Here is a 14,534-nt window from a genome sequence, read left to right as displayed (position 1 = left end):
TAACTAAATGAACAGCTTTACATCCTCACAGGCAGGAATTCTCCAAAGTCTTTTAAGGAAATATTTTTTAAGTTAACCATTTGTGTCCAAAGCACCGTTTTTTACTCAAATCTTCCGGAGTAAAGTGTAATTCTGTGGCGTAAGCGCCACCTAGTGGCCAAACTGAAACATAATGATCTGTACATCTTTGTTGAAGCTTCTCCATTTTACAATCTGACAAAGTATGTGAACAGTTTCAGATTAATATGAATATCTTCCATATATATAGATTACTTTTGTATTTCTATACACGTTCAAAATTGAATCGACTCGAGTGGATTGGGAACCGAATCGATCCAGGCTCTGGTGAATCGAATCGAAATAATTATTGATGCCCAGCCCTAGTTATTCTGAGTTTGAGAGCAGATATGGCGGCGGCGGCACATCAGAGTCCTTCACCAACTCTGAGACCAGATTCAAACTTGGAGTTTTTGACAGGAACCAAAGACCTGAGGCCTGAATTTATGAGCCAAGACTTGACCTGTGACTAGAAACTCATACTGACAGGAAATGTCCAACCAGATCTAGTCTAGGTGTTAGGTTCTACAGTTAGAAGGGAGAGGCCAACGTGGGGAGGTGTCGTGTCATGGATGTCATGCCGGAACGTCCCCGTTTGACTGTCGGGTTAACGGTGATGTCGTACATCAACGATCCTCCCTCTCTTCCCGTTAGAGTGCTGGTGCAGCCGTTCTGATAACTCTGACTGCTGAAACGTTGCCGTTTGTGGTCCTGCAGATGCATGCTCAACACGGTCGACGGCCCCTCTGAGGGGGTGGAGGACTATCTCTGTGACCCGGAGGAGATGCCGCTGGGGGCCAGGGAGAGCCGGCTCCCCTGCCCTGAAGACTGCGTCCTCAACGACTGGGGCCCCTGGAGCCGCTGCAGCCTGGTGAGAGCCCAACCCACATCAGAGAGCGCCGGCTCAGCAGCCCAGAACGGGACGGGGGGGGGAATCCGCTGAGATTTATCTCGATATCTTTTTTTTTTCTTTTGCTGCCTATATTTCCCAGAGGCGGAGAATTTCAGGGCTTTGCTGTTATTGTGATTCATCTGGAGGTTTATCCTCCTTCAGCGCAGCGAAAAAAGGAGAGGAAATAACTGAAAAGCAGAAGGAAAACCCCCTGATATGTGAATATCCTGCATGACTGCGTGCAGCAAGGAAGACGCTTTCAGTCGTCATAAATGTGCAGAGCAGGAATCCGACTGCAGCCACCAACATGGCTGTTGTATGATCATTCTGATGAAAACTGATCTTAACTGATAGAATTGTAGGATTTGACAGCAGGGATGGGAACTGTTTGGATTTGTTCCGGTGCTCCGGTGCTCTGAACTGGGGCTTCAAAAAAACACAAAGCAAAAAAGAAAAAAAACCCGGAAAGATTGAAGTGTGATGAAGAAGAGCGCTTCAATGTTCCTAAGATGCTTTACTTCCACCTTTCTGACAGTCTGCACTGCATCTCTGTTTAGACACACGCTGAAGTAAACGCTTATTTCACTGCTCCTCGCCACGGCGACGGCCGTTTTTTCAGAATATCCTACTAGAGTTCAACCGATGTGTTTCTTTCAGGGCCAATACCGATTATTATAATTCGTGAAGGGCGATTATTTGGAGCCAAATTTCATTTGCAGTAAAAGTGAACAACACCAACAACTACCTTTATTTCAAAATAAGGAAATACCAATAAAGAACTGCTAGAAGTGCAGGGAGTAACAGGTTCAACAGCATCTTTTATCATTGTTTTTTAAAGTTAAAGTTAAATAAAACGTTTCCTGAAATGTTTCATAGTAAATAAAGTCAAACTTGAACAAAAATGACTTATTTATCTTTGTGATAAGTTGAAACAAAAAGGGAATTCCTTAGCATCTTATAGGTTCAAAGTGTAAACAAATAAATAAACAGCTCCCTGAAGTTTTATCAATTTAAAAAAAAAGTGACTTCAATCTTCAGTAGTCCTAGATAGTCCGAGATACTGATGAAGAAAGCAACGTTTTTCCACGTGCTTTCCAACCAAACCACTTCTCTCGGGCGTTGATAATTGGTCAACCACTACATGATACACCTTCAGTCAAAATGCAGAAGCTCCGCCCACCCTCAGATGATCCCGCCCACTATTGTTGGAAAGGTAAATGGACCTCTTCAGCTCTCCATCGTCCTCTATTTCTCACTTGTGGAGGTCAATATTCAGTCCTGATAGTTGACTTAGCTGTGGAATGATGGCACATTTATTGTGGAGACCTACTGGATAACACCCTCATGGGTTCTGGACGCTCTCCTGAATAAAAGGCTCCAAAGGCGTCAGAACAACCCATCCAGGCCCCCCCCCTGTGATGCCTTAGACTGGAGGTAAAATGCTGCTTTACATCCTCTGGTTCCACCTGCTGGTTTCCCAGCAGCACTCTGGCCATTGGTAATCACAGCCCATTCTGCCCAGAGAGCCCGACACACCGACTTCCCACAATTCCAGTCTCTCCGTGGAGTCTGCGATGGCAGCAGCGGGGGCTCGCACATGTTTTATTCATTCTGTCAGCAATGGAGCCGTTCAAAAAGCTGTCATTTGCTCCCCCAACTCTCTGCTCTGCAAAAGCGAGAGCCTTTGGCTCACCAACTCAGGAGAATCTCTGTTTCAGCTTTCCTGACATTTCCTACTGGAAAAAAATCTAATTCCAGATTCTGGGAGGGAAGAAAATGAAAAAATCCCACTTTCTTTCCTTTTTATGGTAGGAGGTTTCTGTGAAAGGCATGAAGAACCACATCCATGAAGAATGTGGTCATGGGGAAGCCAAATTTTAATTTGATTTCTGTTTTTGACTGACCTTTATTTAAGCAGGTAAAACCCGTTGAGATCCAGATCTTTTACAAGGGTGACCTGGCCAAGAGGTCAGCAGCTCACGACACGATGGAGACGGGATTACCCGATATCTCAGCATCATCTGTGTCCTCCGACCATTGCAGATGAGATATACAGACATACAGTCAGTGTTTGCATGTAGCCATGAGGCTAAAAACACTTTGACAGTAGCTCCTCCCCCACGTGACGGGGGCATCCACTGTAAGAACACAGTTTTGGACAAGCGCTGAGTAGAAACTATGATGCACGTCAAATTTGCAAGAACCGAGTTTGATGCGAGCGTAGCTTAAAGTGTCATTTCTGTTTTTCCAAAAGTCCTGCGTGCGACTAAACCAAAAGAACAATCTGACCCTTGTGCTGTCTTGTGGGGTCATCTAGACCCACTAGACAGTGCTCTGAACCTTTTTTCTTCAATGATTTGTGATCTTCACTGGTGTCCATGGATTACATGAAATCTTTCCACCTTTATCCACCTTTGTCATGGTAGGGAGAACACGGCAATGGAAGGGTGGGGTCATCTTGACAACACAAGACAGCACAAGGGTTACATGGAGGTCAAAGATGTGACCAGACGGATCCATGTCTATGTAATGGAGACCGTTTCGTGTCTGTGCTGATGAAGATGGAGACTTTAACGGAGAGCTGGAGCGATGTAGATGTCATGGCGGTCGTGAAGCTCAGAGAAGCTCGCCAGGACGTCGGCATCAAAATCTGCTTACACGACAGAAAGCATGAATGCAGGATCAGAAACCCGGTGATCAGACAGCAGTGACTCCTTTACTGGCGTCTGCGGTCTGATTCCAGGTCAGAACAGTGTTAGGGCCAATCACTCCGTAAACGGTGTAAGCGCATTGTTATTCCTGCAAACATATGACTACGCCTTTAACTGGAGCCTCTGATTTCAGCCCTGCACCAGAACCAACAGTCGAGTCCGGACGGCGTACGTCATTCGGTCCCCCAGCGCGGGGCGGGAGTGTCCCGACACGACGGACAAAGAAGCCTGCAGCCTGAACCTGAACTGCTTCAACTACTTCTACAACATCACAGGTAGCGGCTGGCGTTTATGTGCGGCTCTTTACCCAAAAGAAGTTTGATGTTCACCCTCAAAGTCAACACGAAGAGGCGACCTGCTGCTCAGACCTGCAGCAGGATGAGCATCCACACTTATTCAGCTACTTCTTTACAGCAGATCAGCACAGAACCGGATAAGACCCGGCTTTATGACCATTTAGCTGAAGTGAAGGCCTGAAACAGACTGCCTGCTCAATCAGCTCTTATGTATGTTTCAGTTACACAATAAAACCATTATAACTGTTCTCTCCTCCAGGCGCCTAACGACATAGTTATTTTAGTTTATTTAGTTTATTTTCATTTGAAGGATGATGGAATTTTCCATCACTTTTATAGAAACTGCCTGCAGTTTTTTTATTCTTCCTGATCAATCCCTGAAAGTCTTAGTCCCAACTGTCCTTAAAGGTGGATACAGGCTGTCCACTGGCTAAAACATGACCAAACCTGTCCGGGACACACAGGTGACCCGCATGAAATATTAAGACCGCTCAGTGACCCCGAGGAGAGAAAATGTTCATGCACGTTTTTCTCTACGGCCATGCTGCCTGCAACCTTGAAAGAACGCGAAGTAGGTGAGAGTGCCAGAAGAACAAACCACTGTCCACACAAAAAGTCAAGGTGCTCTTATTCTTTGTCATTTCCTGGCTTAGTGTGAGAAACATGCATCCATTGACAACAGTATGGCAGGGAAGCAGCCTACAATGCAGCAGCATGGAAGAAAACAACAAAAAGGAGGCCTCCATCTTGAATAGAGGTCCTCTTTTATAGGTGGTTGGCTCCGCCCCCTACCAAACCAACCCAATTACCAATCAAAAGCAAACGCACATCATAAGAAACACAAGAACATTCACATGCTTTTTCCTGGTAACAAATGCAACATAAATAAACAAATGTCATCAATTTAAACAGCAATCCTTAAACAAAAATAAAAAGAGATCCTTTTGAATTTAAAACAGGCCTGTCAAAGGAAACAGGTGGGTCCACTGGACCTCCTGGAAACAGGAAGTGCACCTAAGAAACCAGGAAGTACACAAATAAAACACTGAGAACAACCAAAAGCAGGTGTCTACAAGACTAAATAAAGTGAATTTCAATAGCCGTAGGAACCTTACAGCTGAACAGTGTGTGCGCCCACTGACGCCCTCAGACGCAAATCCACTTTATTAAGCTCCCACAGCGGACAGACGTGTGCTCTGTCACAGACACGCAGGCGTGTCGTACAGATCTGTCACCTTATTCACCCCCACCCAAATCCTGCGCACTACGCCAGGAGCCCGTTAGTCCTGTTCAGGTGATACCTGTGCGTCTTGACTAGAGTGTGGGCACGGACAGAGGAATCTCTGGGAAGAGACACAATTGTCAGCAAATGTTCATCAAGACCAACAGTGCTGGAAAAGTAGATGTTTACTATGGACGCAGTGCCTTTGTGGAGGAGGACACCGTGAATCCAGACAGAGGTTCTGTGTTTAGTAGAAAGCAGATGAACCAGCTGTAAGGGTGTGGAGAAGGTGGTTGGAGTCGCTTCCCCCCCCCGTTCAGCATCTCTTCAGCAGAAACAGAGGCCTGGCAATAGCCAAGGGCTCTTCCCACCGTCTCCATACGACACTGAAGCTGAAAGGGCAGAACCTCCAGGCTCACCAACAGTCTGTGCTTTTACCACAAGCTGTCAGGATAGTAAACGGGCATGAACAGCGGTTGGGTAGGTGTGGGTGGGGTTGCTCTTTATGTTCCCTTATTTATTTGTGCTTTACCAAAATTTTCACCCTAATGGTCCCAAGGGAAAATGCTATTTCAAATTGTCTGCGATGCTTCTGTATGAAGGGCAAGTTGGCAATAAAGCTTGATTGATTGATGGAAACTTTTTACTGTGACCAAACTTTAAAGATCTGTGATACTTTTTCACTTTTCCTTCTCACTTCCACCCTTCCTGTGGCACCGTGACGCCTGATGGATCCCTGCAGCCAGGTTTCCGGTCTCACTCAGGTGTTTGAACATAATGAATGAGGTTATTGTCGGCTTGAGCTGTCATTTCCCCTTCGCAAAGCTTTTCCTTTGCTTCTCTCCTCCTCTTCGTGCTGCTTTGTGTCGGTTCAGTCTTCCTCTCTGTCTCCAGAGTGACACTAAGCTGCTCTGCAGAAGGAGGAATTGTAAACGAGCTGCAGCTAAAAACAGCCGCTTGTCTTTGTTAGCAGATGGCATAGTTCATGACGGATATCTCAGCAGTCATTGTTTTTTTTATATTGAACGTTTTTTGTTTTTTTAGAGGCATTTGCATCTTTGCCTTGTGACTCCTCCTCATCACTGCTGTTTGGAGAGAACTGGTGGTGTTTATGACGGAACCAGCTCCTGCTTTTTAAAAGATGGAGGCTCACAGTCAATCACACCATATGGCCAAACGGCTCAAAGCTGGCAGGAAACGATGCTGATGGCAGCCAGATCTGATGGTTTTTGTTAACAGTAATCATGTGATTTTACCTGTGAGCAAAAGCCAGACACTCAACTCTGATTTGTCTGAAGGTAAAATTAGAAAAACGTCATGAAGATGGAGGTGGGAACACAATATAGATGAAGACCTTAAGTTAAAATTGTGTTCTGCTGTAATTCTCTCAGCATTTCTTCCTCTTTTGTGATGTAATCTCTGATGTGAAGGTTTGTTGGTCCTTGAAGCCATAGTCCCAACGGCCCTCACGGGTGGACATGGACTGTCTGCAGGTGAAAAGTGATCAAACCTGTTCGGAACACGCAGGTGACCCACACAAACGATCAAGGTTATAGACCAATTAGAGAACCAGTTGAGAGAAAATGTTCATGCAATTTTTTTCTATGGGCCTGTTGCGGGCAACAGGCTGTAGTGAACACTAATACAACACGTAAGGGTAAGTAAGGGGGAAGTAGGTGAGGTGGGTCGGACGGGTTTTTCATCTTTCAACCCCCCAAATCCTGTGAACTGCAGGCAGCTCCATTGTGTATTTTTCCATCTTTGAATGACATCAATAAAATACACTCACCGGTCACTATCAGGTCCACTGTGCTGGTACCGGGTTGGACTCCCCCTTTGCTTTCAGAACCACCTTAATTCTTGGTGGCACCGATTCAACAAGGTTCTGGAAACATTCCTCACAGAGTTTGATCCATGTCGACATGATAGCATCAAACAGCTGTGTCGGCTGCACATCCATGATGCTGATCTTCCGTTCCACCACATCCAAAAGGTTCTCTGTTGGGTTCTGGTTACTGGGTTTGAGTCACCAGGCCGTTTGAGTCCAGAGAACTCATTGTCATGTTCAAGAAACCAGTCTGAGATGATTCCAGCTTTAGGACATGGAGCCTTATCCTGCTGGAAGTAGCATCAGAAGATGGTCCACTGTGGTCAGAAAGGGATGGACATGGTCAGCAACAATACTCAGGTAGGCTATGGAGTTGGAACGATGCCCCACACCATGACACCACCACCTCCAGCCTCAACCATTGATACAAGGCAGGATGGATCCGTGCTTTCATGTTGTTGAGGCCAAATTCTGACCCTACCATCTGAATGTGGCAGCAGAAATGGAGACTCACCAGACCAGACAACGTTTTTCCATCTTCTATGGTCCAGTTTTGGTGAGTCTGTGTGAATTGTAGCCTCAATTTCCTGTTCTTAGCTGACAGCAGTGGTAGCCGGTGTGGTCTTCTGCTGCTGTAGTCCAACTACCTCCAGGTTGGACTTGTTGTGCGTTCAGAGATGCTCTTCTGCAGACCTCGGTTGGAACCAGTGGTTCTTTGAGTTCCTGCTGTCTTTCTATCAGGTAGAACCAGTCTGACCTCTGACCTCTGGCATCACCAAGGCATTTCTACCAATAGAACTGCAGCTCACTGGATATTTTCCCTTTTTCTGACCATTCTCTTTAACCCTCAGAGATGGTTGTGGGTAAAAATCCCAGTAAATCAGCAGTTTCTGGAATCTTCATACCAGCCTGTCTGACACCAACAACCATGCCACTTTAATCACTTTTCTTCCCCATTCTGATGCTCAGTCTGAACTGCAGCACATTGTCTTGACCATGTCTATACGCCTAAATACACAGAGCTGCTGCCATGTGATTGGTGGATTAGGAATTTGTGTTAATGGTCAGTTGGACAGGTGTGCCTAATAAAGTGGCCGTCAGTGTAGTCTGTCGTGGATACACTCGTGGACGGGTCAAACTTAGACCTGTTTAGAGCAAACAGCGCATTCGTTCCCGTGTCTGCATTTAGTTCGTCTATTGGAATTTCCATCGCCGTCTCCCGCACTCTGCCTAATGGCTGCAAAACCTCAGTGAGAGCTTTTTCTTCTCCAAATCAACCATTCTTGTCAGTTTTCCAGCTTCTGTAGAGCTTTCCTTCTTCAAACGCTGGTGGAACTCTATAGTTACTAACCATCCTCTGCTTTCAATGTGAGGGGAAAAAAATCCTTAAACGATTATATGGCCACTACCATTTCAGTAAGAACTTGCCTAATACAGGTTCCTGAATGTGCTTCTAGCATATGGTGTTCTCACTGGACTGGTCCTGCACAATACTAGTGCGTGGACCTACAGTAGGAAGAGTCTTGGTGCGAAATGTCAAAGGGGTGTAAATCTGGTGAATCTTGTTCCAGACTTTTTCTTTCACAGCTCTTTTCCGATACATCAAAGACTTGGTGTCACAGAATTCCGGCCGGACACAAACCGCAATCATTCATTTTCTCCTTCATGATCACCTTTCAAATGGTTGGTACTTCCTTGTTTTGAAGAGAATGCCGTCCATACGTCACTACCAACTTAGAGTCCCTGAACTTTCAACACGGGTTCAAAGGGCACGCTCTTTGTATGTAGAGCCTCACAGAGATGTTAGAAAGCAAAGCGGTACCTCCAAGTGCCTGTAGATACTCCTGACGCTGCTTTTCAATTGGCTTACGTGCTGCGTCTGTCCTGAACGCCACAAATCTGAAGGAAAAGCTCAGATGTCCCCCTCAGCAGATGATGACCTCCTCCTCTCCTCTACCACCACCTTTCTATCCGCTCATCTGGACTGTCCTGCTCTTGTCTTTCTGAAGCCTCCCTGTTCTGATCCACATACTCTGCATTTAAAAAGCAGCTCTTGATTGCACATTGATTTACTCAGAACATCCAACACTAGACCCTTTCAAAAAGTTAAGTGTAGTAATTACTAAACGGTTAATGCAAACCTTTTATTGAACTGCTTCAGTGAGAGCAGAGGGTCTGGACTCCTGTATGGATTGCTTCTCTGGAGTTTCATTGTGGTTTTGCACAAAGGCCTTAGAAATGTAATCAGAGTGACTTTTGTTCAGGCGCTCTGCTAAAACAACACCGCTGCAACCTGCTGCATGCTAATGAGTCTGTGATTAAGTTACCAAAGCCAATGACTGCACTACAGAAAATGTTTAAGGGTTGGTAATGAAACTCTAAAGCATTTCATGAAAGTGTTTTATGCCCCTTTTTCTCTTCGAGAAAAGCAAACACTGCAAAAGTCAGATTCTAAATGTGTTCATTTTGATGAACTTTACCTTCAGATTTTAACCAATTTTGAAGTTTAAAGCAAAAAATCTCTGAAATTTAAAATAAAAACTGTAGTTTTGTGTTTGACTGTGTATCTAATGCAGCCAAATTAAAAATATAAATGAACTGTTTAATTGGACATTTTTTTAGGTTTTCACAAACTGAAACTGTATAAATTCATCAAAAATATATTTTTATTGGTCAAAAACTAATCTGGTGTTTTGAAAAGAGGAATGACAACATTTTCCCTAACAAAATAACGAGCCTAAAGATAATTTATTCTCCTATATTTAGTCAAAGCAATAAAAATGTAAGAGATGGAATCAGATGACTGTATTTTCCTGACCTCTTGAATCACCTGGATGAACAAAAACCATCATCGATTCTGGAATAGAAGGAAATCTGGACTTTTTCTGGCATTTCTGGACAATCACAGCGTCAAACAGGTCAGACTAAAAATAGCAACAAGCCTACAGCCAGGCTCAGCGACGATCCCACATCTGTGTCTTTGGTGAAAAAAAGTCCTTTTGATTTCAGAGACGCTCCAAAAACAAAAATCTGATGCAGAGAACCCCGCTTAAACACTTCCTGCATGTTGTTCCATGCAGTCTGCACACAGAAACGTGGAGTTTCTGCTCACATGCACTCCTGCTCTGTTTCCAGTACAGAGAATGAATAAAACTTGAATTGAAAACGCCTACAGAGAGCAAAGATGAAAGTGCTGCTTCACTCAGCTGCAGCACATCGGTGACTTTGTCTCAAACTCGTCTCTAAATGTTCTCCGTTTAGTGTCCAAGTCAGAAACTGATTAAAAAAAACAACTATTGTGTGGAAATTAAGCCCTTTTGTGGTTGGAGACCCCCCCTCCCTCCCTTCTAGGCTCTGACATGTGAGCTACAGAGACGAGTAAAAAAGATGAACAATAAAAAAGCAGAGATAAATAATAACGTAGATTTATTTTAGGAGCATCCTAACTTTTGACATCCCTGATATAAAAAGAAATCAGACTTCCCTCAAAACCTTAAAGAGGTAAAAAGCGATTTCAAAGAAGTTTAGTCAGAAATGAGCCCAAAAATCCAGACTAGTGTCGCCACCATTGGACAACAGACTGGAGCTTTAATGCTGGTCCAGTTCGTCCTTTACACTGACCAGTCACCAATCCCACCACCAGCACCTGGACAGGGGCGTGGCCAACTGAGGTGCGACCATTGACTGTATCTGAGTGAGTGACGTCATCCACAGAAAACGCTTTACTATCAGCTCCAACCAAATTAAGTCAATTCAGTCGCCATTTTTTTTGCAATACAGATGCCGCCATTTTTGAGCCAGACGTTTTCAGCAAGCAGTGGTTGGTCCGAGCCGGCCTGAGTCATTGCTTCTATGGCAACCACTCTCACCAATCAGGAGTGAGCTTGTTGAAAGCCCACACCCCCTACCACAAGAAAGCAGCCTACAAAAAATCTGTGAAATGTTTTGAACGTTGGACATGGGGGCCAGAAGCCTCCACCTACTTTTATTGAGCCATCTGATTGGTCAGATGGTTCAAAAACTTGAACTGCAGAAAAAATATCAGGGGGAAAAGAGGATTATCAAGAAGATGTTAAAAAAGCTCTCAGATCAATAGAAATGACTGAGTAACAGCTGTTTATTTCTCTATAAAAGTCTGTGGGATTTTGCCTTCTTGGAGCCACTTCCTGTTTGGAATGCCAGGGGGGAGGGGCCACTCAGTCCAAGTCTCAACACAGTCAGTGGGTGGGACATTTGCCAGACGAGCTGCTAGCTTTGGTTTTTCCTGTCTTCGGTCGGTCACAGCAGACGTTATTTTTCCTTTTTCCATCTTTCTGACGGACAGAAACCAGAGTGAGAGAAGTTGAAGACGAGTTTGAGACGCCGTGATGCTGCTGCGCCTAAAATCTGTTTAGAAATCCTTTCAATGTTATTCCGAATCCTGAGGAATCTGCGATCCATGTGACATCGGTCAGAACCCTCAAACCTTTTTCTAGTTCGTTTGCAGCCCAGTGAGGATGAAGCCGAGGAGGCGGAACGTAGAGATATGCCGACACGGATCCATTCTGTTACTGTGAAACATGGAAGCAAATGGAAACAACAAATAACCAGCAGGCCTCTAGCAGCTTTAGCCAGAGAGGGGCTAAAGGGAATTACACTTCTTTTTCTGTCCTTGGATTTTTCTTCTTTAGTCTGAAATGTTTTCTTTCTCAGAATAAACATCAGACTAGAACCAGAACCAGAAGACAGGTCTGTCTGCTTCTGTGTTACTTTGAATATTGTTTTGCTTTAATGAAGACATTTTTCTGTAATTATCATTCAGGACATGTCATGAGATGATAGCTTTTCCTGAAATGGACAGTTTTTCTGTTTTCCCATTTGCATCCAAACTTTAGTTTCAGAGATGCTTCAAGCAGGACGAAGTTTCTACATTTGTTCAGCTTTTGTTTTTCAGACAGCTTGTAGGAAATACTGTCATGCTGATAAAACGCTGGAATTTCTGCTTTTGCTCCCCTCAGACTGGAGTACTTGTCAGCTGAGTCCCAACGCCGTGTGTGGGCGGGGCATCAAGACGCGGATGCTGGACTGCGTTCGCAGCGACGGGAAATCGGTGGACATGAAGTTCTGCGAGGAGGTGAGGCCTTCGGGATCCCTCAAAGGCGGTTTCCACGTTTCTCTGTGCGTTTGGTGACGGGCTTGTGGTGAGGGGTGCAGCGTCGTTTCTGTCCACCATGAGGGGGCGCTGCAGGAGGGACTGGCCCCTGGCCCTCCTCCTCATCCTGCTGGTGGAGGTGCTTCCGCTCCCCCCCTGGGTCCAGCAGCCGACTCCCTGTGCAGAAAGCGGCTGACAGGGATCCGAATGTCGCCTGAAATCCTGTTTTCATTTCGACGCCTTGCAGCTGAACTTGGAGAGGAAGTGGCAGATGAACGCGTCCTGCGTGGTGGAGTGTCCCGTCAACTGTCAGATGTCCGAGTGGTCGCCCTGGTCGGACTGTTCGCAGACCTGCGGGCTTGAGGGTGAGACTCGAACCCGCGGTTTTCTGCATGTGACCGCACACAGGAATGTAATAACCACACAGCAGCAGGTGCTTAATGAGAGACGTGTATGATGTAATCACTCAGAAAGAGAGGTTTGGTCTGACCAAATCACCCACTTCAAACTGGTTTCTCATTAAATTCAGTTCAGCTTCCCAGCAGCTGTTTTCATCAAGCCGTCGATCCAGATCCAAATCTAGACTTGCTCAAAGGTCCAAACACGAGCGGTTAGACCCACAAAAACACACAAAAAACCCACAACGCAGATGACGACCCAACTGAAAGGTGGTTAATATTTGATCGGATTCTGCGTCTGTTCATTCAGTCATTAAAATATAATTTCGTTGGGCCAAAAATCTCTCAAACGGAATGAAGATTGGAATTAAAAAATGTCCTGCTGACTTTTGGAGGAATGAAAAAAACAAACAAACATGAGAAATGAGGGAGAACTCGTTTAAAAGAATTAAATAAACTTGAAACTACAGATGGAAAAGACACTTTCTGTTTAGTTCATGTTAAAACATTGAAAACTAGAGTTTCCTCTAAAATGCTTTAAAGGGCAAAGAAAACTATTTTAAATAATGTAATCTGCCGCTCTGATGTAATCTCTGTTAGTCCAGTTAAAATGGAATGTTAACAATTTCCAATAGAGGTCCCTTTGTTAATGTTAGTTTATGCATAATTAAGTGTTAATTAACTTTTAACAGCAGTGGAGGCCTGAATTAACTATTGTTGTCCATTCATCCTCATCAAATCATCCCTTTTATTGTTGTAGGAGCCATGAATGTGATTGTAATTCACCTTACTGCCAGTAGGCAGATTCTGTATGTAAAGGAAGACGTCACAGTGTTTGTCAGGTGTTTTGGCCCGGAATGGGCAAAGGGTTTTGACCGCAGTATCGCACGAGCGTAAGAACGCAGGCTGGTCAATGTCACACGCAAGTATGTATGTAAAACGACAGCAAATAAATGTCAATATCGCCATACAAAATGGGAGTGGACATTTAATGACTGGAGCAAACAGATGCGCGTCAACCTCACCTGGGTCAAAAACAACCTCAGTAGCTGAGTTGTAGGCTTAGCTCCTTCAATTGTGTTTCTGATGGTTCTGCTGCTTCCAGACAGACAGAGTTTCATTTTGGAGCATTTGGCATTTAGTTGGAGGTCGAGCGCAGTGACGGGGGGTGGGGGTGGTGGCAGGAAGGCAGCAGCGTGATAATTGACTCCGGAGCGTCTCCGAGGTCCGATGATCGGTACGCCGTCAGACTCCAGCCGCCCCCCGCCCGCGTGCTGCCGTCCCACCGTCCAGGTGTTAGGAGTCGGGCGGTGGCAGGGCGGGGCATTTGACGAGGGCTGTTGACATGAGCCGGGGGCCGGCAATGACCAATCTGGAGATCCCGGCAACTGTGGTGAGACGGCAATCGATGCTCTTCATCCCATGAAGACTCCTGCTGTGGTTGGACCGCTCGGACCTTCATTCTGGGCGACGGGGCTTTGCCCTTGCTGGGGGTCTCGGGAGGCAATGGGGTCTAAAACATTCAAATGTGTGGCGCTTTGATTATGCCCCTGCCTACCGGGGGGCGTCATTTTCCCACCTGACTGACTGACGGCCGCCGTCTACCTTCATGAACGAACCAAACATTTCCAAAAACAATAGGGCGACAGGAGCTGAATGATGAGACTGACCGAAGAGATGCCTGATGGCTGGAGGTTCCAGATCTGGAAATTCAAGCAGGAGTCCTGCAGATTGGGAGCAAAGAAAAATGTAAAGCTGAGGTGTGCATCTGATGGCGTTTGGTCATTTTAGGATTTAAATCCATTCTAGCTTCAGAGGCCAAACCTGAGGCTCCAGGATCTCGGCTCTGCTTCTGCACAGAAGTCGACCTCTAAAGCTGTTTATTACAGTAAAACGGGAGTTTAGTGGAGAGCAGCTGGAAGACCTTCGCTGTTGGGTTTTTGTTGCGTCCACCTTCCTCCTCCTCCTCCTCCTCAGGGTGCTTTGGAGACGGAGCAGC

At 45.4% G+C, this 14,534-nt stretch overlaps 1 protein-coding gene across 9 annotated transcripts in view; it reads left to right on the top strand.

Annotated features, from left to right (window-relative positions):
• Positions 1 to 14,534, top strand: part of LOC101169142 (thrombospondin type-1 domain-containing protein 7A) — a 165,335-nt gene that overhangs the window by 123,888 nt on the left and 26,913 nt on the right. For all 9 annotated transcript variants that reach the window (XM_023964730.1, XM_023964729.1, XM_020710494.2 and 6 more), the window contains 4 exons: positions 775 to 928; positions 3,794 to 3,935; positions 12,004 to 12,119; positions 12,385 to 12,502. In XM_023964730.1, coding sequence (XP_023820498.1) covers positions 775 to 928; positions 3,794 to 3,935; positions 12,004 to 12,119; positions 12,385 to 12,502 — 530 coding nt within the window. The remainder of the gene's footprint in view (positions 1 to 774; positions 929 to 3,793; positions 3,936 to 12,003; positions 12,120 to 12,384; positions 12,503 to 14,534) is intronic.

Source organism: Oryzias latipes, chromosome 16, assembly GCF_002234675.1.
Source record: "Oryzias latipes chromosome 16, ASM223467v1".
Lineage (NCBI taxonomy): Eukaryota > Metazoa > Chordata > Actinopteri > Beloniformes > Adrianichthyidae > Oryzias > Oryzias latipes.
The sequence above is the reverse complement of the archived record's forward strand: the minus strand, read 5'-3'. Positions and strand labels throughout refer to the sequence as shown.